The sequence below is a fragment of the Bombus vosnesenskii genome, unplaced genomic scaffold (genome assembly GCF_011952255.1).
Source record: "Bombus vosnesenskii isolate JDL3184/JDL3185 unplaced genomic scaffold, Bvos_JDL3184-5_v1.1 scf7180000013398, whole genome shotgun sequence".
Classification (NCBI taxonomy): Eukaryota; Metazoa; Arthropoda; class Insecta; order Hymenoptera; family Apidae; genus Bombus; species Bombus vosnesenskii.
Genome location: NW_022883023.1, coordinates 487,672 through 515,516, shown reverse-complemented (window position 1 = coordinate 515,516; position 27,845 = coordinate 487,672). Strand labels below are relative to the sequence as shown.

General features: G+C 38.1%; 1 protein-coding gene across 4 annotated transcripts in view; it reads right to left on the bottom strand.

The window, feature by feature from the left end:
- LOC117237727 (neuronal acetylcholine receptor subunit alpha-7) overlaps window positions 1–27,845 on the bottom strand; it is a 264,165-nt gene that overhangs the window by 169,926 nt on the left and 66,394 nt on the right. For all 4 annotated transcript variants that reach the window (XM_033502018.1, XM_033502016.1, XM_033502017.1 and 1 more), the window contains exons 3-4: window positions 19,750–19,889; window positions 8,452–8,496 (exon numbers count right to left, since the gene is read on the bottom strand). In XM_033502018.1, coding sequence (XP_033357909.1) covers window positions 8,452–8,496; window positions 19,750–19,889 — 185 coding nt within the window. The remainder of the gene's footprint in view (window positions 1–8,451; window positions 8,497–19,749; window positions 19,890–27,845) is intronic.

Genomic DNA, 27,845 nt, shown 5'->3' with positions numbered 1-27,845 from the left:
AATGTGCATATCTATGTATACCCAATGGTGCCTTTTAAGAAAACGCAAGGGCAGCTTTCGAAAAGGAAACGTTCGATTGAAATCATCGGGTTTCTGCTTCGTATACGGAATGGAAATGGTGGAAGAGACGTTTAGAGGATTATTGATGCGCAATAACGGGAAGCTAGATATCTGCGCTATCTCATAGTTCGATTCGACCCTTCTTTGAACAACGATTCGATTGAAAGATCATTTGCAACGATAAATCCCGCTTTCCAACGAAATCTTATCGCTCTCTGAAATTTGTGAATAGATTTCGAAGAAAAATCTACTTTTTATTTACAACTTTTTCTTCCTTTACGAAAAAGATGCTTTTTTGTTTAATCATCAGGAAGATATAATCTTAACCAAACTTTCCACTGGCTGATCGAACGTTTTGATAGCTCGCGTAATTTCAAAATGATCGCGCGCGCACCACTTATCTCGTACACCGCGATCTATCGTTTTGAAATTTCGCGAGGCCGTAAATCCTCGTCACGCTTGATCGTAACGATGGCTTCGGGTCACGTTTAAGGGTTAACTTATGTAAAACCAATTATGTTAAGCCTGGTTAAGTACCTAATAAATACTTTACCCTCGACTGATATCGATAGGTGGTAGGTAATTACGACAGTTTTAATTTAATTCAACACACATTCGCTGACCTTACGAGTTTAATGTTGCCAAGCGTCCTAGCATGGTTACGGAAAATTTGCAAAACTCAACAGGGAAAGCAGATGGTAAAATATATTCTCCGAGTAATTTATAGCTCCACCACTGAACAGAGTTAATATGTAATAGAGTTAATATGTATATTAAAATGTACTGTCTCCAGACAGTACATTTTAATAAAAATTTACATTCGTATTATAATTTCTTTTCCCCTTTTCTTAAGGGACACAGAAATAGCGCTATATTTGCGATGTTTCTACTTTTAAATAAAATACTCCTCGTAAGTCATCATTTTTTTTTAACAGTTATTTTATAGCTTAGTTTTCTGTCTGTCAGTCTGTCTGTCTGGCCGACCGATCAACTAAAAAGCTGAAATTTGGAACAAACGCTGATTTCCGATGAATATAATTGAACACGATGTAATTTCAAAAAATTAACAATTTTCTTTTTAATTAATCGTTAGAGAATTGTCCTCCTTGCTTTCGTTAGAAATTTCTTTCTCCGAAAAGTTCATCCAAAAGAACAGAAGATATGATTGATCGGATGGAAGATGCATCGTAAATTTAATACAAAGTGAGGTTTCCCCGTATATTATTATTACATTCGATTAACAATGAAATCTGATTAAGGAAATTATTTTCTTTTTTTTTATTTTTTTACATCTTCTAACTTACATAATTTTTATTACACGGAACCTTCATACAGAATGCAGTGCACGACGCTAGGTGAACCTACAAACATCAGACAGTTATTAAACCGCTGATTAATTCTGCTACTTAATTTAATTTACACGCCCGTTATATCGTAGCATGTACTATACAAAGTGGACGATGTTAAGTAAGTTCCGTCGACCCTGGAGATCCAATAACTCGGATAACCCGAATAACGATTTTCATTGGTCTCGATCTCGTCGTTCCGGCCAAAGTAGTTGTATACGCGTACAAAGAGAAATAAGCTTCGATGCACGAGAGGAACCTCGATAAGAGAAACGAGCCACGAACGTGTCGTCGCGTAAGAGAGCGACATTAAAGATTTCGTTTCCGAGTTGTCGATTACGAAGGTTCGCAAAGAGGCAGGCCAACTGATCTAAAATGCGAATGCTAGAGGCACGTTATTCCAGCCACTCGTGCTAGTGAAACGTGAGTGTTACGACAACGTCCTCCGCTCCATACATTTAGTAGCGACGTTGTGCTAACACACGCTCGACGTGTTCGCTACGTGATGATGTTAACCGTGGCCGACTGTGCCTGCCTGCGATCCCGCTATCCGATCATTCCCGTTTACTCATTGCGAAAGATGTACAGTACACCGTCGTCAATCCAGGTTTCCCAACGAGGAAAGACAAAGTACGCGCAATTATTTTGGTGCTGCGCGTGTCGATGCAGATTGTGACCAGCTTTGAAACGCGATCGCGCGAGATAAGCGTGTTTGCAGCGTACATAGTCGGAAATGCGTTGAACATTGCAGTCTAAGCATCGCTCGCGAGACGTTACACGATCGAACACCTGTGATTCGTTGAGTACCTCTTCGATCAAGAATATGGCAAGATCGATGAATATCAGATTATTTTACGAGTTTCGCGTTTAGTTAAAAAAAATGCTACCTATCGTTTCACGATAATGGAATTTCCTTTTGGTATACCAAAAGAATGTCATGAAATAAGGAAAAAGGTAACGACAAAGAGCGGACGATAACACGATCGTTGCAACGGCGTGTTTTTATAATTTCACAGAAGTTCATGATTTGCATCGTAAGCCTCTCCAAATACAAATGAATCAATTCATTAGTTTGTAACGTTTGGACAGCAAACTGGACGAGTCGATGCGTCAGCGTTCAATGCTGTGTTAAGATATGTTTCAAACGTTGAAATCAACTGCATCAAAACGAGGAGATACTCGAGGATTTTCATCGACAAACTTTATCAGACAAGTCGTTGTAAAAGCAGAAGTTGGAGAAGATTCGAGAGGAGGCACTTGTAACTTTCAGTGGTATAGGATACTTAAATTCAAACGTTCGAGTATGTCTCGCGAGCGTCACGTCGCCTGCAATTCCAAGTCGAAGGGTGAGTCGAATAGATAGCTGAAGATGAACTTCCAAAGCAGATGTCTGGAAGAATTCCATTAAAGACGGAAAAGGTAGCGGAGCGTAGTACGAGAAACATTGCAACGAGCGGGCTTGCGCCGCGTTTGCTGAGAAAACAGCTTGAACGTTCGAAAGTTGCACGAAATTTTGCTCGCAGCTCGTGAAGACGAGTGTTTCCTCAGCGAGCGTTGTTCCAATTCGTGCTCCGAAAAGCGTTCTGCTTAAAGAGATTTGTCGCTTAAATTGCTCGATATCTGTGCGTCTTAGCATCTTTATGTCCGATATATAAATATTTGAAATTCAAGAAAATTAAGATATCATACGTCGCTAGGAAAAGGGAAGGATTTACTTCTCACTTTCGGTTTTTGTTCACTTCACTCGATTATCACGTTTGCACAAACCAAACTTCTTCTAAAGATTCTTCCACCCGAAGATTTGTTTCGTTATGAATTTCGGTCGACGTTTCGTGTTTTGTCGTAGATCTCGATTTATCCGAGTTGTTTGGATTCCAACGAAGCAGACCAATCGGGATTCCACCGTATTTTATCGCGATCTTTTCTAATTTCTTCTTCCATTAGAAATTTTCAGACGTTAGCAAACTTCTTCGTCAGAAACGTACGAGAGTTCCTTCATCCACAGATATATATCTACTGTACTCGCAATGCGTCTCAACGATCGACAGCTTCATTTATCAAACGCCTAGACGGGTGAAAGAGAAAATAAAAAAGATACACGGCTGAAACGACGACGAGCTCGTCGTTGAATTTTTTGGAAAACTCGGAAGCTTGTATTCAACCGGAATCCGTTTCGTCGTTCGGCCGCCGGTTTGTCGTGCACAACCGAGTTCCTACAGCTTTAGTCCGAATGCTTTCTGCACAAATGTTTCCACTGGAGGGCATTCAACATTTTGTATCCGGGCTGCGTAGACTTCGGTTTGAATTATTTTTCGGCCTTTCGCGCGCACAAGTGCTCGTTCAAAACGTGCTTTCACTTTTGCCCATGTAAAACGCAAAAACAGGCATCCTTTTTGACGAGCCAGCGTTTTTCTCTTTCCTCGCATTTTTCAAAGAGCTGTTGCTTTTATTATTACGATATTCCCGTCAGATTCTTGTTTATTCGGCGAATTCTATGCGACCAGTAGAACAAATGTTTTTTTACAACGATAGCTGTTCTTAAGGTGTATCGGATATATTTTAAATATTTCTTTTCACATACGTATCTTCGAGTGAAATTATTCATTTGCCGATTGAATTACGAATTTCATTGAAATTCCGCTTATAATGCTCGTAACGCTCCTTTTACCGTAATTGCCGCTTATTAGAAACTATTCTAATAATTTGTTGCCTAAACAAGCACGTTGTTACTTTCGCTGATTTCCAGTTTACAACTTTAGACTCTCGGTAGATTTAGACTAGTATAAATTCCAACGTGAGAGGGATCTGGATTAAGTTCGTATCAATTCGTTCGTTTAACTGTGCAGTTCTCGCTCTTTTCTCGCTGAAAGGACAGAAATAACCTGTGCTCTATTCAGCGGCTCTTTTCCAAGGATGAATTACTACGGACGGTTTCAACAGGTCCTGAACTGTTCCGCAACTGGTTGCCTTCCGGAACGAAAGGGACGCGCCATGCCTGTACAGCTCTGCGCTGATTATTTTATAACAGATTGCAAAATTAGGCGAATCGTGTCAGCCACAAGGGTTGCTTCGAAATTCTATTCGGCTTAATACGTTCGAAACTTTTGATTGGCCGCCTCAAAGCGGTCCACGCCGCGCGACGATAATACTCTTCGGTGGAACTTCGTCATTAGCCGAGAATTTCACGATGTAATTTTAATGCACGGATGGTCCGTACCAAGGAATCGAGGGCTTTATTAAGCTTGTTGTTCTCAAAGGTGAGTAACTTCGGTACAATTAGCAGATGTTGGCATAGCAGTCGTGCGGCGACTATACGCTGCAAGGACGTGAGAATTTTTCATTGGCATTCACATCGCCATTCTGCGTATCTTCTGCGAATTGGGGGAAAATTGCATAATGCAGTTCATTGATTAAAATTATTAAACATTTGGAAATATTTATGTCGCGTCTCGAATTATTCGAATCTCGCGATATTTAAAGCGTTAGGGTGTAACGTGACTTTCGTTTTAAATACTATCTCATTTGGTCGATTGGGACTTTTCTCCTAAAAATCTGCATCCTCCTAAATCTTTTCATTTCTCCGATATCTACTTTTTTTACTGAGGAAGCGGATACGGATGGAATTAAAAAATCGATGTTTCCGAGTAGATATAGACGGCGGCAAAGAATCGGCAAGAAGAATTTGGAGCTAATTAATCGAACGAAAAATAATCGTCTTTCTCTAGTGCTCGATCGACGATCGATATTTCCTCGAGAAGAGATTCGATGGCTTCTCGAAGATTTTACCGTCGATTACCGACAACGAGGAGCCAAACAAAAAACAGATCAAAAAGAGTGGAGATACAATCGAATTCCAGAGCAGTTGGAGGGATGGAAAAAGGTGACGAAGCGAAGGAGGATAAAAGAGGATGTGACGAATTGACGGTGGAAAGGTAGGAAGGAAATCTTTTTACCTCCGCCGGAAATCAATTCTTCAGAAACAATAAAATAGCTATAAACCGGGAAAACGGAGTGATATCGACACGATATGATTTAGGGACCAGATGAAAATAACAGATGGGTCGGAAATGGGTAATGGTTGGTTTGCACTCGTAATTTGACATTAATCTTTTTCAACCCTATTACAAGATATACGAATGCGTTTGTACGCGCGTGAACGTGGCATGGAAATTACTAAATTAAATTTGATGCGATCGTTTACGTCGCTGCAAACTCAGTTTTCTATCTTAGAAGTAGCGTAATAAATACTACGTCGTCTATTTCTCAAGGGAATCTGTTATCAAGAGCACTAAACGCAAATATTAATTGGAAGCTAACAGTAGCTTCGTGTTCTTGCACCTTAGTCTTCCCGTCAAATAAACACGGAACAATTGTCTCTAGAAAAAAATGTATGGAAGAGTATGACACGAAATTTATAGACCGTGCAACCCCGAGAGAGCAGCGCCGTGAGTTATGAATAAATTCCCGTGTAGTTGTCGCGTATCGCGCAAGAAAGCCAAAACGTCACCGGCACGCGGCTACCGTTCCCGGACCTTTCGTTTCCATTTCTTTATTCCAGGCAGCAACGTCAAAAAACGTTCCCCGTGCTTTTCATCTCGATCCAGCCGGAGTTGCAGAAAGACGCAGGAGTGCATCATTCTACTCTCTCGATCTTCTCGAATCCTCTTTGCCGTGTACAGCCTGCTGCCGTTCCCTTTTATCTTACTTTCCATCCCCTCGTGGCCGCCAACCACCTCCTTTCCCGTACGACGTTCCTTTCGTACCCGAGGGAAACACGAAGCTGCCACGCGGGAAAGGAAACACGAAAAGGATGACTCGAACTGGCTGAATCGACTGTGATGCATGCACCTTCTTGTTTCCTCGATCACCGGTACCTCGATAGTAGCATGTGGGATCAATTTTGTCGATCTCATTTGATAGATCATCGCCACTGGTCGTTGAAGATCGATCGAGCTCTTTACGCGGAGAGTCTTGAAAATTTCTTGGTCATGTCGAAGTGGAAAAGAAGCGTAGCTGTGCTTTCAATCGATCCGTTAATTTCTGATATTTTTAATAGTTTATTAAATTATTAATAAATATTTTTACAAATAAAGTCAAGAAGAAACGTGAGCATTTTAAAGCGCGTGGTACACGCTTTGATAAATTAATTAAATTAAATAATCAATTATTAGACGGAGTTGTATTCGGTCGTTAAGAATGAAATGGCCGAGTTTTAGCTAATTTGTACATTAATTAAATACGATTCGATCGATTCGATTGATTCAGATAATAATAAAGTTACAATCGTTGCAATTACAAACTTTAGTCGATCGTTATCGATAATTTCTTAATTTATCGTGGATTTTCATTATCCTGAGCTTTCAATCTAACTTCCAATTTTCCCTTTATACTTGACAAGTATCGACCAAAGTTAGTCTCGAACATCTATTAAATATTCCATCGCTCCTTTTACTTTACGTTGTTTCTCTTTTTTATCGGATAGGCGCAATCTTAATAAGCAGAGGCAATAATTGCCATCTTGCGTCCTATACGAAGTTCAGCCACTGTACTTCCCGCCGAACTCGAGGATAAAGTAGAAGAAACCGACCACGTCTTTCATTTTCCTGCATTGACGATTGAGCAATACAATAGTATTGTAGTAGTACACAATAGACGTACCTTAAGCAGAAATTGCAAAAAATTCTCTGACAAGCGCTCGATAGGGAAAGAGCTAATACTGACGGCCGCAGCTGCGTTTCCGCCTCGTCGGTAGTCTGCCTGACGAATGCAGTGTAAATGAATAATCGATTCCATCAATCGACAACATTTTTTCCCTATCTGTTACAACAGGAACTTGCAAGTCTGCTGCACCGACTTGTGGTTCTATTAAAATGGAAATGATATTCTACGCGCGTTGCTTCGGCTCTCGCTCGCGCGTATTCGTATTTTAACAAAATTGAAATTTCAATTTGCCGGAGCAATCGAATCCTCCTGACAGAAGTCATATAAAATTACGAGTGATTGATCACCATACGTGTTACAATACGCATGGAAAATAAATTTCTTTGATTATTCCTGAACACGGACAAAAATAATAATTTGTTACGAACGAATATCTGTATGCTTGAGAATTAAAAATCTCGGTGAAAATAATAAAATATAATGCAGAACTCGAGGCATAGAATTTTCTCTATATTAAGAGTAAGATATAAAGAAAGAGTATCGAAATATACTTTAGCGTATTTTCTAATGAAATAATTTACACGAATAAAAAGTATAAAAATTGAAAACTAACAAGCGTCGATCTGTAAATTCTGTAAACGACTTTCGAACTCTCTATCAGGAAACTCTGTTTTTTATTCTGAAACTCCGTAGTTTGTTATAAAGTTTCTGAAGATGCTCTTTATTGCGCGAGTAATTAGCCCAAGGTATTTAAACGTCGTTCTTTTCGCACCACGTACCATTACCGCTAATAGAACGCGTTCTTCAACGGGAACGTTATACCACTTCGATGGAAATGAGAATAGCAACCGTGACAGGCGAGTATTAGTTCGGGTATATTGATTTCCTGTAAACCTGTAAGCGAACCGGTGCACCACGGTGTTTGGAGAAAGGAAAAAGACGATATTACCGCGAGTGCATTTTAAATTTCCCATTTTTTACCGCAAACCCCATTACCGGTACTCTTGTCGGTGCGTCTCTTGTGTCAAATTGTTTCTCGACACGAGCTATTACAAATTGTCTCTCTGGTAATAACTTAGAAACAGCTATTTCATACTTATATATTTGTTAAGTTTATGGTTCTTAAAAATTACGAAATTAGAACGAAGATACTGTACGTGATTTTAGATTGAAATTCCTTCTGTAATATGTTCTAGAAGAAAGTTCTGTAATTCATTGGCGCTCTTGTCTATTCGGTATATGTATGCAAGAAACTGCGAACGCCAAGGAGTTAATACTATAGTGAGCAGCTACTTATTAAGCTGAAAACTACGTAAAGGCTTTAGAAACTAGTGCTTTCCCATACGGTCTGTAGACGTTAACGTATAGTTAATTAACCACTTACCAATTTCAGCCACGCGTTCGTCGTCAATATTTGATTCTTCTCATCCTGAGAAAAAAACAAAAGAGAAACATTAAGTTAGTATAATTTCAGTGTTCGAATCGTTTTATAGAAGTAGGAAATAAAATTAATTCTATAAATTTGAGATATACGGATCATTTCTTTTTCAATTTTCTCGAAACGAAAGAACGAGTATATCGCATGTATATAATAGAATTACTTTGTTGCGAGAAAAAAGTCCGTAAGATACGCGTAAAGAAGAGCGTGAGAGAGAATGATGAGAGTGAGACGCGCAAGTTGTAAAATTCACACCAAAAACTAGGATCAATAACCACAAATTGCTGCCGCGATCGTTCGTTTCCCGAGTGCTCTGCAGGGAACCGCACTCTACCACAGACTCATCATCAGAAGTTCAAAGTGATTTATAAAACGAGTGCACTTCAACGATACTGTCAACCAGGCAAACCACTTGGTAAACGATCGTGTCGAACGAATTGACCGGTCGTTGACCAAAACTACTTACCGCGACACTTTCGTTTCTGCAATTTCATATCTCTATCCGATACATATCGAGCTTTTCCTTGAATTACTTAATGGCACAACTAATTGCCGAATAAATATATTATATAACGCAAAATGAACGATTACAAATAAAATAAAGCAATGAAACGAAATGATAAGAAAAGGGAAACAACTACACAAGAGGTTAAGTTTATAATTTTCATATAAAAATTGTACGCTTTATACAAAAGATTTACGTTTCAAAACTATCACCACGAACGAAATAAATATCAAAGGCGTGTCTCGATTCGAGACGAAAAGAAGCTAGATTTGCATGTCAATGTATGTGTGCATCCCGAAGCTGCATAGAATAGAAGGAAAGCTCGCGACCAGCGCAACAAGTATCAAACGGTTTAAGTTTAACTATTCGTGATAAAAATAGCCTGTTAATCTCATAAAACTCGGCTAGGACGCGGTAATAGCAAGAAAGTGACGAAGAATGTAATTAACAGATAGCCCGAGTGCTAAGTGAACGTATTATTTCATTTTCAAACACGAACCGAGCGTGGCCCATTGTCTCAGAAATTAATTTCATTTTATACATGTTCAAAGCGAAGTTAGAATTGATTTTAAAAGTTTCATTGGTCAGAAAATTTTATAGTGTATTTTAATAGGGTACATTTACACTCTGGAAAGAGATAAAACGATACATATATTTGCGTTAAACGCGAGTCCCAAGGGACCACGAATCTCGAAAATAATCAGATTTTCTTGAGGTACGAATCTTTGCGGAGATCTCGCGATAGCTTAACGTTGAATGTTTAGACATTTGCCCGAATTCGTTGGCATATTTGTTAATCGCAACCTTGACCTACGCGCGTGTCAAACATATTAAAAAGTGAAATCGAATTGACGCTCGATTTTCATTTCAACGTGGAATCGGGTCCAAGGTCGATTTTCCGTTCGGCTGAAAGTGAAATTAAAACTATCGACGATGTATAAAGCTTTCCGATCAAGAACACGACAGAGGAAAATTGCGAAATCAAAATTTTTTGCGTGTTCAACATTTTGATGCTCGTTGAATTTAAAGATTCTGTTTCATGGCCTAAATAGCGCGTATAATAAGTTTCAACTTGCGTAGATCGATAATATATGTACATATATCCATTTTATTAGGAAAATAATTCCGTGCTTGTCGCAGCCATGATTAATCGTTGTTTAATATGTTTCGCAGTGGAAGAGACCAGAGAATTATCGGAAATCAATAAGCGATCAAATTATCGAATCAATCATTGTGAAACAAATCACGCCAGAGATGTCTGCGCTAACCAAACAGGTTATTAGATTATTACAAGTCTTTTCTCGCTATTCCTGTTTTAGAGGAGAATTGCTCGTCGTGTTAATTCACGGTATTATTTCTGTCGTCAAACCTGCAAACACGAATTTCGTTTTCACACCTAATGGCGTTTGCAATTACGAGATTCGAAGGAAATTTACTTTACCATCAGGCTGGACTGTTTAACAAAATCGAACCTTTTAAATCAAATGAATATACATATACAGAGTGAGTCTCGTTAACAGGATAACTTCGTACAATTCGTATATTATTTGCTGTACGAGAAAATGTTTCTAGCAAAAGATGTATGGTTTTCAGAGAGACATACAATACTGAAACTATACACTCGTTCGCTAATATATTTAAATCTCCGTGAAATAATAATCCGCTAAATAATGCAAATACATCGTTCGTTGGAATTATAACTTAATTTGATAATTTATTCCTGACTTTTCATCGTATGTACGTACGTATCATCGTATTTAACATTATCATTGTGTCGTTTGAAAAGTATTTACTAGAGAACTATTTTTGTACTCTTATTGAAATAATCAGCTAGTATGTATTATATTTGAGCAACGCGATAGCTTATAGAGGTAACAGTGCACAGATAAATGAATGACAGATAATGTTCGAAAGATACACGAAATTCGTAAAATACGAGGAACGTTTGTACAATTTGTTTACAGAGTACAGTCGTGTCACTATTTGACGGAACCGTGTGCACAACGGGAGGCTACGACGCAGGTGTCGAAACTAATCGAAATTGTTGACAACGCCTTCGGTTACGGTCTACGCATAGCCCCCTCGTAATCTGCGCTCGTACTCGCTTCAAAGCGGACACAAATCGAAGGTCGATTCAAACAGGTCAACCCTTCACGCTGAAATTTCCCTCTCGAACGTAGTGAGACATTACATTTGGGACACACGAGGCTTTCAGTCGAAAATAGTAAATTCGTCCGACTCGAAACTAGTCGATCTTTAAAATCATTTAAACGCCGATTAAAACTACAAAAAGCGGCTTTTAAATTACCTCTAATAATATAGTCTGAAAATGTGTGTTTCTCCGTACATTTTTATTACTTTTTATTTATTTTTTTTTTTTAATAGTTTCTTTATTATATATGTAGTACCTACATAGTCTAGAGCAAGGACAAGAAAGGATGTTCTATTTGAAGTGAGATTTAGTTTTATTTTAACAGGCAATTACCCAATGCAAAAACTGACTACAATATCTTCGTACGTCTTATTCTCACACTCGGCTCACAACTTCTGTCTTCCTAGGTCAAAAAATGCTGAACCTCAACCCTTGCACCCACTCCCTCTCTCATTTAGCTTTGACGTCACCAAGACATACACTCTTACTTACACACACACTCTCTCTCTCTTTCTCTCTTCCTCAGCACTCTTACGATTCTTAGTTTATACCTTAAATTTACAACATACTATCCCAAGAAAACTCGAACTTAAATATATGATAGACCAAGCGTATAGCCCCCTTTTTTGATATTATATATATAGTAACTGGTGGATTCTTAGAGAAAGGACAAGTGATGATGGTAGAGTTTAAAGTTTAAGGTATTTTAATGAGTGATATTCGATAACAAAAGGACAGACTACGATATCTTCGCACGCCGACTCACACTCCGTGTCCGCTCAACTCGCACTCTGCTTCTCGACTGACTCTCTCCCCGTTTTTGCACTCTATTGTCTTTTGCTGGGCCCACCGCACACGTGTTCTACAGACGCTCGTAGCCAGAGTCACGTAGGTCTTTTCGGCAAAGCTATTTACCTGAAGGACCCGGTAATGCATTGATGGAGCCAACAGCGCCTCGGCTCTCGCGACATTGTCTGTAATTAGCTCGGCGTTTCTTGAGCCCTTCTCCCCGATACTACATATATATAATTGTAATATTTTGAAACAAGGAACGCATAAACCGACATCACGCTTTCAACATTAATATCGTAATTCTTTTCGTATTCCTTTTCCATCTAGACGTTTCTCGCAACAAACGATATATCGTCTTTGCATGATTCGCTTCATTTGAGTGGCTGGCATACTTTCTAGGAAATGTCTTTCTGTTAGAGCTAAGGAGATTCGATTAATATTGCTTTGTAACGTTGCAACAGTCATCTGTTACGTTTTTGTATGTAATTGTAAACGAAGATCACGAGACGAATATACATACGTTACAACTCTATACTAACTTTAGATCGTTAGATCGTAGATTTTTCGCCTTGCCCGTACTACGTATGGATTAAGCACTTGTAGGGTGAAACAGAAATTTTCTAAATTTGATGGAATATTTTTAAACAGAACCCAAGTCTGCCTTTGCTTAAACCAAACGTTACGTTGATGCGATATTGACGCTTAATAGTTTTGGAAAAAAAGCAAACTATTAAACAAGATAATATAGTACAACACGCTATTCGAATCCTTCTTTTAAAGATTGTTAAAATAATTGATGTTCGTAGTGGTAACAGGCACTCGATGTGACATTAAAATTAATAAAATGGAAATTCTGCAGCGTCGTTTGTTTTCGTAGAACAGATATCACAGAAAAGCAACAGTAAATTCCGAAATAGTAACTTTTGTTGAAAAAGCTTGGCAAATTAACCTCGTGGAAAATTAGATAAAAGCATTCGCCGAAAACAGAGCCGTATAAGCTACTCTGGCATAACGTAACTATTTTTCAAACGAGAAACTAAGTAGGTACACGTTCTGTGCGATGATTAATTTTTGCGCAGCGTACACGATGTAAAAGAGAAGAGAAAAACATTCGCCGCGATACAACTCATCGTATTCGCTTTTATGTACGCGCAGTATAAACGCTTTGAAGAGTTGCATTTCGAACAATTTAACTCCTTTGCAGGCGATAAATTGCGTACTATTCGGAGAAAGATAAAAATTACCGGCACACGCAAAACGACGATCCCATCGAATCGGTGCTATATTCGTACATTTTCGTGGAAAAAAATAGATGAAAGTAAGAAAGTTTTGTTATTTTACTATGTAAAGCGCCGCATTATCTTAGCGAATAAAAAAACTAGAATTCTAATATCAGCGTGCAATCAATACACAATATACGATCAATTCGATCATGTTACAATTCAAATGAAAGCAGCCAATACTATATCTAATTTCAAGTATTCGTTCTTTTCACATTGCAACGAAGAATTGCGAATAGAACAACGATAGGACAAGAAATATGGGAAGATTGTTTCGAAGGGTTAACCAAGGATCGTGGTTTGTGGTCTTTTTGGTATGCAACATGTATACGTTTGGCTGAATGCATGGGCTGCGAGCCAACCAGTAGTGTGACTCACGCGTTTGGTCGGACGCCGAGAAAAGAAGAAAAGCGGAGAGCGAAAACCACGAAAGTTTATGGACAAACGTAATAGCTTACAATACCATCTTCGCGTAAAAAATTACGACCACCGGTTCTTTTGTTTCTAAGAAATATATTTCGGAACTTTTACTTTTCAGCAGTTACTTTTCGTTTTCAAAAGTTCTTAGATTTCTTTATCCAATTTCGTTTAATTCTGTCGATTAGAAATTTACTTCATACATATATTCGACTATATTATAAAGAAATTACGTTGTTGTATTTTAATCGATAGAAAAATATCTTCTAGACGTTTGTTTTATTTTCCTGCTGGAATACAAGAAAAACGTAATATAAATGCGGGAGCGAAGGACGAAAGGCAGCATCAAAATTCTTCAACGAAGGAGAGGCGTTGTTTCACGGTTTTTCGTTCAAGTGCAGGTTGAAAAATGATTTGCAGAAATGGTCAAACGTGGCGATTTGAAAGGGAAAAACAGATTCAGTGGCTGAAGCTTGTCAGAAAAAATAGCGTTCCCTAGCGACCGAAAAATAATCAACGACCAAAAAAATCGTTCAACTCGCGGAAGCGAAAATATGAAACGCGTTCCGGTTGAATAAATAAAAAATACGGGAACGTGAGCAGTTTGCAATTTTCTTTGCAACGATCGTTCAGAAGGCACAAGGGGTGGAAAGGAAGGAAGGAAGGAAGGAAGGGTAAAAACTCGAAGCAGCTTGAGTAACGCGACTTAAGGAAACCGGGTGGGAAGGGGAAACAGGCTGAGTAATGGGATGTATTTTGCTCCATTTAGAAATATCTCTTGCTTTAATGCACGAAGCTGTTTGGAACGCGTTGTTTTTACGTGTAAAACGTCAGATTGAATAAGCAGGCAAGAAAGATGACAGGAAACATCAAATAACAGTTAACTTTGTATTAAATGTTTATGTGATAGAAACATCCTACTGATCAAACGATAATTGCAGCACGGTAAAATTCCATTTATCCGAACATGTCAGGGGACGAACAGTTTGTACAATTGAAGTTCGCACAATAAGAGTTCACCAATTTTCTCCGTTACCTATTATTTTTAGATATCACAGTCAACAGCTTTCGATTTTCATTTCATTACAATTAGTATGTATATTATACAATCAGTTACGATTAGCGTTAACACGAGGAAGATAATTTATACAGCATGCAATACAATTATCAGAAAATAATTTGATGTTTCGTTTCTAACAACTTTGAAGTTTTTTTAAATAACAGCCAAATATTAATTACATTTAAATCATCGCATCTACAAAAGTATGACAGATTGTATAAAACTTTGTTTGCGTAGAGTGACAATATTCGATATTCTCATGATAAATTTAATTTATTGAATTTCACGAGGCGCGATCGAGAATGAGGTCGAAACACATTTTATTAATATATTCCGTATATTAGTCGTCGAACGTCGAACTTTCCGAATTGAAATCGCGGCTCGCGTATGAAGTGGAAAAATTAATCAGAAACTTTAGAAAAGGCAGAATAGGAAAGAGACGAGAGGAAGATAAGGAAAGCGAAGACGACAAAAGCAGAAAATAAGGTCGTGTCGAGGCGAAATTTCACTGATCAGTACCTTTATTCCGACCCACGTACAACTTGCAACGTGAAATGGCGAAGGCCGAGTAATACGATGAGCTTGATTTACCATTTTATAATTGCGACGCTGATGAAAAAGCATCTCGTCACTTTGCGCTGCTGTGGACGCGCCTTTGAACAAGCTTGCACGAACGGGAGCAGACGAAGAACGCGAAGGGAAACTGAAAATCAGCAGGACGCCACGATACATTGCGAAGAGCTGACAGCGCGCCACTGGAGAACGAAAGAGGAAACATGACGCCACGCAATTTCCATTATGCCCATCATAAATACAGAGTTCATGGTCAAACGACACTACCATCGAAACGAAATTTACCGTTTTCATTTTTATCGATCACGATATCTCGCAGCAAGAACTAATTTACCGTTCGTCATCGATGTGTACTTTCATTATCGTTCTTCTTTTACCCAATAGTTATAAAACAACGTTCTGTTATTTTTTAAATATATTGAATATTTGTTTAGAACGTAGCGTCGAAGGCGTCCACGCTACGTCAGGGCAGATGCGATTTGAAATAATCGCGGACGTGAGGCGACTATTCCTAAACAAGAATTCACTATAAAATTTTAAGTTAACTTAACAAAATTTCGTACATAATATACGTATATTAATATGCGAAAGGAAATGCGATTACCAGCCGCCGTTGACAACTTTGATAATTCAGAGGGCTAAGCCCTCGAGCAGCAGAACACTGTCGAAGCCAGCGGAGCATCGCTGTTAGAATCTTCGAAATTCGAGGTACATACATACAATGATCAAGATGACATATGATCAAGGATGATATAGAAACAGATATGACAGCTTAAACGGTTGGGATACAAAAAGCAGAGCGCATCGATTATGCTTGCAAAAACAATTATTGCGTAGAATTTATTCTCTGGAAGCGTTCTAAGCAATGTTATATCGAACTAAACGAAAAAAATTTGTCTTTTTTTTTGTGAGGTGCTATCAAAACGTGCAGCACGTATCCTCGTGTGCACCGAACAGAATCGTCATCTTGCAGCACTATTGCAGTGCAGAACTTTTCCCAGCCTGCTGCACTTTGCAAAACAGAATACATATAAACGTCGGTGTATCAACAGAACACGAATGGAAATTCTGTGTACTAACCTGTTCACGATCACACGCCATCTGTTTTGGTCACGAATTCCGTTTTGGTCCAACTGGATTTCCGGCCAGAACGTACGGTTTGCCTGGCTGAATTCAGTTCTGTCTCGAAATATCCAATTAAAACGCTTCCGGACTATCGATATAGTGGAAGGATAAAAGGGAGCTCTGTTTTTGCGAATTCGTTTTCCCAACGAATGGTCACGAACGATGATGTTTGTTGTTCGTTTAATTTTCAGTCATTGAAACATAATTTTAATAGTTTCAGTAATAATAGAGTACGAGTGGTATGACTAAAAACTAAATTAATAATGATAATCAAATTTTAACGATTCCCGTATTTATCTAACATTTTGCAAAAACAGGTCCGCCAAAGTTGATATTGACGTAGATACTTCTTGCTCGCTTTATCCATTTTTATTCGTATGGTTCTATTTGGAAGATAAATACAAACTCAGACGAAAGTTCTCAATTTGCATTCTTCCCTTCAAAATGTCATCTCTAATTTCTCCGATCACTTATATGTACATACGATCGATTTATTTCACGTCCGATTTAACTTAATATCCCGAATAATAATACGTTCCATTCGCGTTCGAGGTAAACGTTCCCTTCAAATAAGCGAAAAAATCGAATCTGTTTTACCACTCGGAGGAACGGGTTATGAAAATAAAAATATTTCCGTGAATATCCGTTACGATTCGCGTAATGAAACCGAGGTCCATTTCAAAAGCAATCGTGCTCTTTGAAGAGAGAGAAAGAGAGAGAGAGAGAGAGAGAAGATGATGTTCAAGAAAAATTGATGAATCTACGGTTGAGCCGGCACGAGTACAGAGAAGCCAAAGACCAAATATTCATGAAGTAACAACGATTAAAAATTTAATATCCACGATACACCGGAGCCGTAATAACACAAAAAATTGATTTCAGTGAACTTTAACCGCAGGATTTCGCATAAAAGATATTGTTTCCCCTGAGAGACGAAGACATTTTCTTTGGCAACGTGGACTCCATTTTTTCGTGTTTCCGTGGTTCGCGGTAACTTTCAATTCAATTGCGACCCGACGTTTCCCTTTTCCTCGTTTTTTACTTTACATCAGAATTTTAACCTTTTTTATGGGGCTCTCCCGTATGTGCACAGGAACTCCCATCAATATGAACGGTTGTCTGCCATGTGCAATAATTACGTTTTCATGCATTTACATAGCAAGTAAGTCGTATATCGGAATTCCCCAGCGCTGGTAGCGCTTTATTCCACGCGAAATTGTATGGACCGGAAAATATTTGCTTGTCGAGTGTAATTACGCTTCATATGCCCGCGCATAGCATTGAAACATTAGTCGGATTGAGCATTACAAAGAGAGAGGGCGGAGAGAGGGACAGAATAATATACAGAATTGTATGTTACCGTGCACGGTACTTTCCATACAAAATAGTACGATATTTAAAGATAATTTAACCTACAGTTCTAGATACTGTAAATACGTGTATAATATATATTTTCAACCAGATTTTCAGTTTCGAATGGTAAAACAATTAGCGTTGTTTGGATGTTCGACTCGAATAAAAGATTCTATATATAAATAGCACGATCAAAGGTATAACAGCGCTGAAAGTATGTAACGTAACATAAATAAGAGGAAACTGCAAACGAATTGTTCCTAGCGAATGTGTTAGAACTTCAAATATCCTGTAACTATTTCGAACATCTGATACGTAGAATAATAAAACAGTCAGGTATAAACAGATATTACAATGAGAATGCTTTCAAAGCGATGGAAATGTGCGACGATTGCTGTCAATTACGCTTTTACATAGGAAAATTTTCCCTAGTTTGTACTAACGTTTCCGATTATCAACGTTGAAGATATCCGTGTAACGGCACGGTGCGATGCTTCGTGCGATGGCAGCCAAAAGGAAAGCTGCATAAAGTAAGTAAATGACCGAGGCAAGGCCAGTCGAGGCAAGATGGAGCACATAATGCGATCTGCTTCGTTCACTGCCTCTTCCTCCGTTCATTCCGCCCCTATACCGCTACACTATCCAACCCTCGACTGTTAGCCATGGTCTCGTTTAGATAAGACCGATATTTTGACGTGCAAAAACTTGCGCAGCTAATCTTCGGCCTCCTTATCTTTGCAATTCACGCAAAGATTGCTAGCCGCCCTGTAGACTGCATCAGCCACGGAAATTACCCCGTGCCACCGTAACTTTCGTAATCTTCCGTCGACGTAATACCCGGAAGTATTACGTGGTCATTGACACTGAATATTTGATGCGTCATTATCGAGCCTTTTCCTCCTTTTGCTAGTTGTTTGTCCACGTAATGTGATGAAACTGTATTCGATCGGGGGAATGAGTCAACGAATACGATGATTTGATATATTTTTTGTAAATAAAAGCAGAGGCTGGTGATTGAGAAACTTGTGCAACTTTTATGGAAAGATTTTACAGATTTTGATAGTCTTAAAGGGTTGCCATCTTAACTTTAACAACTTAAAGGCTTGTTAATCTCTTAAAAGGTGTGATTGTAACGATGAATAAAGGAGGACGGAGAAGAAACTTTGGTCACACTTTTGTGCCATTATTTTTTGGAATGTCGATGTTACTTCATCGTGGCCACTTCTTCGCGTCACTGATATTTCCTTTCACGTGGGACAAATGCGCGGAGGAAAAGGGATAAGCGAGCAATGAATGCGCGAAGAAAGAAATCGGATCGAACGGTAACAGATGGTATTCGTATAGGATTCAGGTAACTTCTCATATATAGCGAAAGAAAGCAGCGGGTTATAATGGAAATCTTTCGTAAGGAAGTTCCATCGATGGAACGGTATATACGTAAACGTATAGCATGCGCGCATATGCGAACTACTAGCCATTGTGCAGTTTGCCGCCAATGGAAGCGAAAATGCTCCCGTCGTAAATCCTCTCTAATGCGATTTCCTTAAGAAAGGAAGAAAACCTAGCGAAATGTGCTCGACTGGTAATTCCCTTAATATAAATGCGATTACACGCGGATCAAATTAGAAAGCAGAATATCAAATCGTTCTGGCTATGATGGCTTTTAACCGGTTCAATTGTTAAAGGAGGTATTTGAACGAAAAGTAACATGGTCGATAGCGCTTAATGCAGTTAAGTCTGACGACAAGGAAGAGTTGTCGATCTATTCTCCTTTTTCTTTTTTACTTTTTTCTTCTTTTTACAGACTTTATTAGTTTTGATTTTGGAGATTTAGTAGCAAACATTTTGCGATATTTTCCGATTTAAAAATTAGAAAGCTCGTAGTTCGTTCGAAAGAACTCCGGCAGTTTAGTTCTTTATAAATCGTTGACGTGCTACAGCGAATGATTAACGACGTTGGAGCCGTCGCGTCAGGGGAATAACTTACCACGTCTATGATCTGCTGCAGCGTGATGCCAAATCTCACTTCGAGAGGCTCGCTCTCATTGGCAACGGGCCGCTCCAGTGTGTTGTATGATGACAGCAGCTCGTTCAACAGACGTTTCTCGTGACGTCCGCACAGGCTCTCTGCAACAAAAACAACTTGTCTGAATCCAAGTGAAACATTCCACAGTGCTAATACAACTCGCCAGTAGCTGCCATAAATTTGAATATTGTCGCGACTCATCGCGAGAGTTGTAGTTTCCATAGGAAGTGAAAATGATGATCTTAAACATTTTTGCTATGCCGAACACGCGACTCGAGACAAGATATTCGCGGGACAGTCGACGCGAGCGAAAAAGCTTCTCATTTTTATCAGATTTCTCTGCATTTTCCATTACAATTTTTTGAGAAAATTCTCGGTGAATTAATTAAAAACAAAATAATTAACGACGATGCCTAGTTTGCAAGCTATATTTTTTCTAATTAAAAGAATTAAATGCAATTTACTAAATGAGGAGGGAAATATTAAAGTTCCGCGGACCATTTAAAAATTATTGCATTTTAAATTCCCCAAATCATCAATGAGGAATTTCATGCCATAGAGCATAATTGTGACATGTAGCATGATATTCGTACTCTCCTATTATCGGGTATATTAAATCTGTACATCCATTAAAATCTTAAGCGGGAACATCTCGGGACTACATACATAAATACGTAGATATATTTCTTGGACATACACCGATTTTTTTAAATTAATCATACGCGAGTTCGTTATTAACTTCTGTTGCTGCATAAAATTCCGTTTTCAGCGATAGTTTGCTCGAAAATTCGTTTCAACCCGGCGAGCATCGTGGATCGTGTTGCGAGTACGGATTCGATATATTACACAGCAACGATTGCGAGTAAGCCACTATAATCCCTTGGCAAACCTGCTAAGCTTAGTACACATTCTGTTCGCAACGAATTGAAACTACGCGAATTTTTAATCACTCGAGTCTGTGTTTAGAATTCATGTTCATAATTACGGCCCCTGTAGCCCTTTTCTTTATCCACCTACTATTTAAACTAGACTCATAAAATGTTACAATTTACCATAGATTACACGTTAGTCTATCATTTATATAGTATCATGAATGAAGTTATCGCCGTTAAAAAAAAGCAAAATTTAATTATTACCATTAACATTGAAAATATATGGAAATATCTTCGCCTCATATCTTAATGTTTTTTAATGTGTCCATAACATGCTATCAATGAAATAGTTTACAGTTATAGGGAAAGTCGTATATCTCACGTTCAGGTTATCCATCTGAACCCAGAGATATATGCATCGCTAAAAACGAAAGGAAAAATAAATTGTGATCTGTGAGTGCTCTAATTGTAAAGCCACTGGTTTCGTTATAATCAACGTTTCGTTGTACTGTGGCAATTCGATCAATATCATGCACTGGTAGTACGAATAATATCCGCAGATTAAAAACACACTAGTTGTTAACAGAGAGCCAGCTACAAATGGCTAAATACTTACCTGCAAGTGGAAAATCACGCGACAGAAAAACAGGAAGCAGTGATCTCGGAACAAGAAAGAGACGTGTTAGTCGATGTCGAGAAGGTACGAGAATGCTCGAGACACAACTCTTTCGTGTTGCTCTTAATGATGATTGGTGCAAACGTGTTGTCATCACGCTATTGACTCGTCGAATATAAACAGAAATATTTCGACGCGGGTATTTGGATTGAAATATCGAGAAACTAATCAGCCTAACACTGACCATTCCAATCACATAACAGATTCTATCGTACAAATTGAAAGCAACTGAAATTATTCTCTACGATATTGTTGCACGTTAATTCCATTACTTATAATTCTAATTGATAAGAATTGATGATGACTAATTGAAATAAACAATTTTGCGGAAGATGAATTTATAGAGATTCACTAAATTATGAAACAGACAATTATGAAATAAATTATAATCCTGTTCGATTGATTTCGTATAAACTGCTAAATATGTAAATATCTTTAACAAAGTTGCCCACAAGCGAAATACCGCAACATGTATCCTGGCTAGAAGAAGAAGAAAACGAAAGGCGAGTAATTCTCACACAAAACGCTAACGTCAATGGTTACGATCAAGCGAGCACATCGAGGCACAACAGAGGGGCTCTGAATATGCCAGAGAAGACAAAAAGAAGACGCCGGACAAAGAACAGGGAGGAGGAAATGGCGATGGAGGTGGAGAAAGAAAGGAAGGTAAAAGGAACAAAAAGCGAGAGGAGTATTGAATTCTCGGTGTTGTCGGACGTAGCAGGGGGTAGTTCACGAGCAAGTGCATCTGTCGTAACCCCGCAATATTTTGGTCTGTCTTTAATGGGTGCACGTGCGTCGAATTCGGCTCCGAGTACAACCATTATTCTCCCTCTAGACACAATCCTGTTGCATTTCGCATTCGGCCGCGGTGCCGAGCCCGGTTCCAAGGTTGGCAGTTCGTGTGCGAGAACTCAACGCTACCAGAACTGTACCAAATATATGTGGATATTATAAATTTGTAGAAGAATCAAGGATACTTTCATTAAGCAGCAACAAGTTATAGAAAAAGTTTCCTATCAATTTTCGTAGGTACTTGAGATGTTTCATCGAAATTAAGACTCTCTCCCTCTCTCTCTCCCTTATTTATGCGATATATTTCATCTCTTCACTGGACACAGAGAGTCGAAACTACTGTATTTCATAAGAAGTAAGGAAAATAATTTCGGAGAAACCATTATATCCACACAAATTTAATTTCCTACCGCGTTTTACTTTTTCTTTCAGACACATCTATCTTAATTTTATTTCGCCCCATCTAACTTTCGCACCGATATATCGATTTCTCTCGATTCGCTTCCACAACCACATTGGCATTCTGGTATTCTCGTTGTTGTCGAGTTTTCGAACTTTCGTGTAGGATTCAACTGTTCCAACTTCCATTTTATCAATCATGCTACAATTTTTTTTCATTATGATGTACTTGTACAGTGACCATCGCTTCGTTGATTCTTTCGCAGAACGTGAATTTCCAATGTTTTTCGCATGCAAAAATCCAATAAAAACTATCCAATACTGTAAAATACCTGTGAAATAACAACTTTCCGTACTAAGAGCACTTCATAGTGCGTAGAACGATTGTGTAAAGTTTACATATATGTATATGTTTACACTGTAAACTATTCGATAATGTTCAATGAAATTTTTTCCGTAACGTACTTGAAAGACGTAATTGGGATATATTCAAAGAACAACGAAGAAAGGCTATTATTTTCGCGTGAAATAGAATAATTCGTCACAATTATACGATTTATTGAATCGTACTTATCCTAATAATAATTATTATAATAAATCAAAGATTCTACCATCATAGTACATTTATATATATATATATATATATATATATATATATATATATATATATATATATATATATTATATAATTTTTAAATATAATCGATAAAAGTATAATACAATATAGAATAAAAATATTTTATCTCAAAGTTTATTATTATTCAGAATACAGCAGTTATCTTTTTTTGCCTTTATAAAGTAAATTTAATTCCACGATATTTTCAAGAAAGTATTTCGAATACGAAAAATGTATTATGAAAAATACGCAAGTGTCGCTTACAATAACTTATTCGTTCATTTTGTGGAAACGAATGCTTTAAATGGAACGCGTTATGTGTGAAAGAATTCATTGAACAGGAAAATGCTATTCTTTTTCGGTAACTCGGTACTTCGTGAATGAGAGACCTTATATTTTATAACTGACGTTATATGCCTTCTTTCTTTATTCAATTGTGGCATACAGTCGCAAGTTATGGCTTATATACTTCAATCTGTCCAAACGCATGAAATAATTCCTAAATTGTATAATAGAAAATTCAGCAATTTTAATAAATTTCATAAACCGTCGATAACAAATTATGGTAAAAAAACATGATGAATTATAAAGAGAAATGTTGATTTCAAGATTTAGCACCGGTGAGCCGAATTTACAAAATTACAACACAAAGTTTCTACCATGATCTTTCAGTCATTTTGCTTCATTGCGAAACGACATACCTACGCTCCATTAAACTTGTAGTCCTAAAAAGATCTGTATACTTTGTTACGCTATAAACTTCCTTTATTTTCGATTGTTTAATGCATTCAAACGTACACTATACTTTATTTCATTTTATCGTCGATACATATTTTAGAGAGCAAATTTACGAACTCGATTAACGTTTCTTAAGCATAAAGGAAATTCACGGTCTACCATGTATTGGTCAAACGGTTGCACACCGCGAACTAGAAGCAAAAGAAACAACATACCCTATTCCGTTACATTCCTCTTGTCGGAATTAATTAGGCCAATGCGGGCACGTTGAAGTGAAATTTCATCGTTCGAACGAAATCAATGTCATCGTTAATCAGATTAGGCAAATGTATTATGTGCTATTGATCCAGTGTTGAACTGAAGTTTATATAGTAGCGACATATTGCATTGCACTGATTAATCACCTTTGTAATACAACGAGAGAAACACGTGCTACGAATTCGATACCTGTCGCTGGTAAACATCAAGAACTAGTCGAATATACATAAATCCTGTTATTTTCTAGCTGTATCGATCCGAAACTACCGAAACCTTGGAAATCGATCGATCATTTTTGAAAAGCCCAACTAAATTAGTAACCATGCTCGTGCTTTGCAAGATCCATGCATTCTGTATATGCACACGATACCAGGCTAGTCTTATTTTCCGTCAAGGTAAAAGTGTAGCTATAAATAAAGGTGATACGATCGATTGATTCTAGGTCACTCTCTCTCTAAACGATCCTTCTCTCGAGATTAGTTTGATTCAAAGCACGCCCTAAACCCTAGACGGGCCGACCAGAAGCAGGAACTTGCGCAATAACCATATTTCAGCCGAAAGACGATATGTAGCTATAATTGACGAGCTGCGAATAACATGAAAGTAGAACAGGCTGCTTTTCCAGAAGCATCTTGATTTACGTGCGTTGTCAGACCGAACGATAACAAATAATACGCGAATTAAAGACCGATGCAGTAGACGCCGCCGGTTGTTCTATTATCGACGAGTGGAACGGAGTTCCTCTATATGTATAAAAGATCGAAAATTGTTATACAGGGTGGTTGGTAACTGGTGGTACAAGCATAAAGGGGGTGATTCTACGCGAAAAAAGAAGTCGAAAATATAGAATAAAAATTTTTCGTTTGAGGCTTTGTTTTCGAGAAAATCGACTTTGACTTTTCGCTCGGTACGCGTCCGGTACGTTATAACGGATCTCACTGTAGATCGTTGTCTCGATGGAAAAATTAAAAAAAAAATTTTATTCTGTATTTTCAATTTCTTTTTCAGCGTAGAATCACTCCCTTTCCGCTTGTACCAACAGTTACCAACCACCCTGTATATTCGATAGTGATCTGAAAAAGGTAAGTTTGAAAGCAGCGGTCAAATCTTCTTTCTCATTTTTATACTGCCCAAATATGGAGAAAGTTAGTAATTGCGAAAAAGTATAGAACGACATATGTATATCTGACTCTTCGGAATTCAGAGGATGTTTGACTAATGTCGATTAAAAAGAAAGATCTAGACTCGGAGAAACTATCGATCGGTGTAGTTCTCATATTTCAGATGTCAGATGGAATTTTACCTGTTCCAATCAGCGAGAATCTTAAACGAATTGGCTGAGTTTGCCGGAAAGCTGGCTTCTTTCTATTGAAAGTCTCGCAATCTTCCGCAAATGGAAGTAATTGAATTGCTTTACTGTTTTAAAAATTTTATTTCAGTACCCAAGACGAATCTCGAGCGAATTAACGTTCGCTATTTTCAACAGACGCGACGCGACGTTCCAAACGTTGCGATGTTTACGCTAGTAACGAAATAATAAACCTCCAAATCCTTGAACATAAAGTTTTTCAAACATTCTGACCAACGTATAATCCGCATACTTATTATTAGAGGTACTCTTCGAGTCGACGAATGAAACAATAACATTCCACAAATTTCAATAATAAATCAAATAATTTTAACACTCCAGTAGTTCGACTTTTCTTGTTCAGTCACTAATACCACAAAAGTAATGTGAAACGACAATCGCGTACTAAATAAAAAACTTTCGATCTAAAGATATTCATCGTCGCACCAGTCCTAAAAACTCGATGCCACGAAACACAAATAATCGTTCGTGACAATTCTGTCCGCGACCAGATCCGCAAATACCCGTCACTGTTAACCAGACGGTAGATGAGCCTTTTAATAGTTAGCCACAAAGGCCGACTGAAAAGGGATCGCGATAGCTTCATTCAGACGAACATTATCAATGTCGATTTAGATTAATGAAAATGACTTTGCGAGGGGTTGAAAAAGTCGCTGGAAGGGTACATCGAGGGAACAAAGAACCCAGACGGAGAGAGAAGGAACGAACGAGCGTAAGGGAGAAAGAAAGCGTGGTACATAGAGGGAGAAGGAGAGAAAAGATAAATAGAAAAGAGGCAGGAATGTCGCTTAGAGACTGATTACGAGACGCTACCCTTTGACGAAATATGTGTGTTAACGGGTGTCAGAGTGAATGGCTGGTTGGTCTCTTTTTCGCACCTTCGACGTCAACGTTCTTCGTTGGCGGAGCCTGCGGGAACCACCAGCGTGAATGGCGCTCTCCGTATAAAAGCACAATCGCACCCTTCCGAATATTCGCACGCGCGACGTTTATCTACAGAGCGGACCGTAAATCGTGGTCTGAGGCCTGACTGAAAGGCTGATAGTTCTTCGTGAAAGTAAACCAAAACCGAGACCAGCCTGGGAACAATGGCAGACGGTGTTGGAATTTATGGATCGCTCGCGAAACGAAATTGTTCTAGGAAATCTACGTATATAATATGGCTTACAATTTTTGGAAGATCGTACTATTCCGTGCTTTGTAAATGATAGCGAAAGTTATTTCAAGACCTATACGATAAATAAATATTTTTTATAAATAATACCGACGATTTTTCCTAGCATTCTCACCAAATTCGATAGAAACATTCTTATGACAAAAATATTACGGTACAAAGAAACGTAACGCAAGAAGTCATGGGATCTTTCAAAGATATCTCTTGATAAACAACGTGAACCATCACTCCTTGATATGCTAAATAGTTCGAACAGTATAATGCGAATAGATATATGTAAAGAATTTACGTTATTCACATAAATATCGTTATTGTCATTAGAGGAATCTCTTAATGCCATTTGTAAGATCATGTTTGAAGAGAGGGAAGATTTTAGGAAAGACCATGTAAGGAAAGGCGATAAACTGAAAGGCAAAGAAACTGCCAAAAATATTTCCTCTCAAATGAAAAAGGAATTGTTAAGATTGTGTAAAGCTGACAACGATGTTGTCGTCAAAGGATCCTGGTGCAAGAGAGGAAAGCAACGACACGTACTTACGTCGTCTGTTTCTGTGAGCGTGAGAACGTCAGATCGCCCACGTAATTTTCACGCGTGGGCATTACATACGCGCCTGCACGCATATACGTGCTCGAGCGAGCGTACAATGTAACGGATCACGAACACCTGCTTATCGTGGACGAACGCTTCGTAAACTTACCAGTTCCTGTATTCTATCGTTTATGTACGAGGACTAATAATAAACGATACTTTAAAAAATATGATAAAGCATCGCGTTATCCGTTCCTCGTTTAATTATTATAGTAGTGTCATAAATTCCGTCCCTAATAAAAGCAACTTTGTATAATAATAAATTAAAATAAAGAGACTAATCTTTCTATACCGTACATGCAAAAGGTGCAAAAAAAGACTTTACAACTATACGAAGGAATTATTATTGCATATATTGTTTATTTTTTTATAATGCACGTGGTACGTTCGTAAAGCGTGTTTATAGTCTATAATGAATGCGCTTTTAATCTTCTTACGAAAATTATGGATAAATAAAGCAAGAATAATCATCAAGGGCAGAGTTCTAGTCGTTTGGACATTTTCACCATTTCTAAATTCAACTCTCAGAGAAACTTCATTATTTACGGAAGAACCTACTACTGCTGTACGA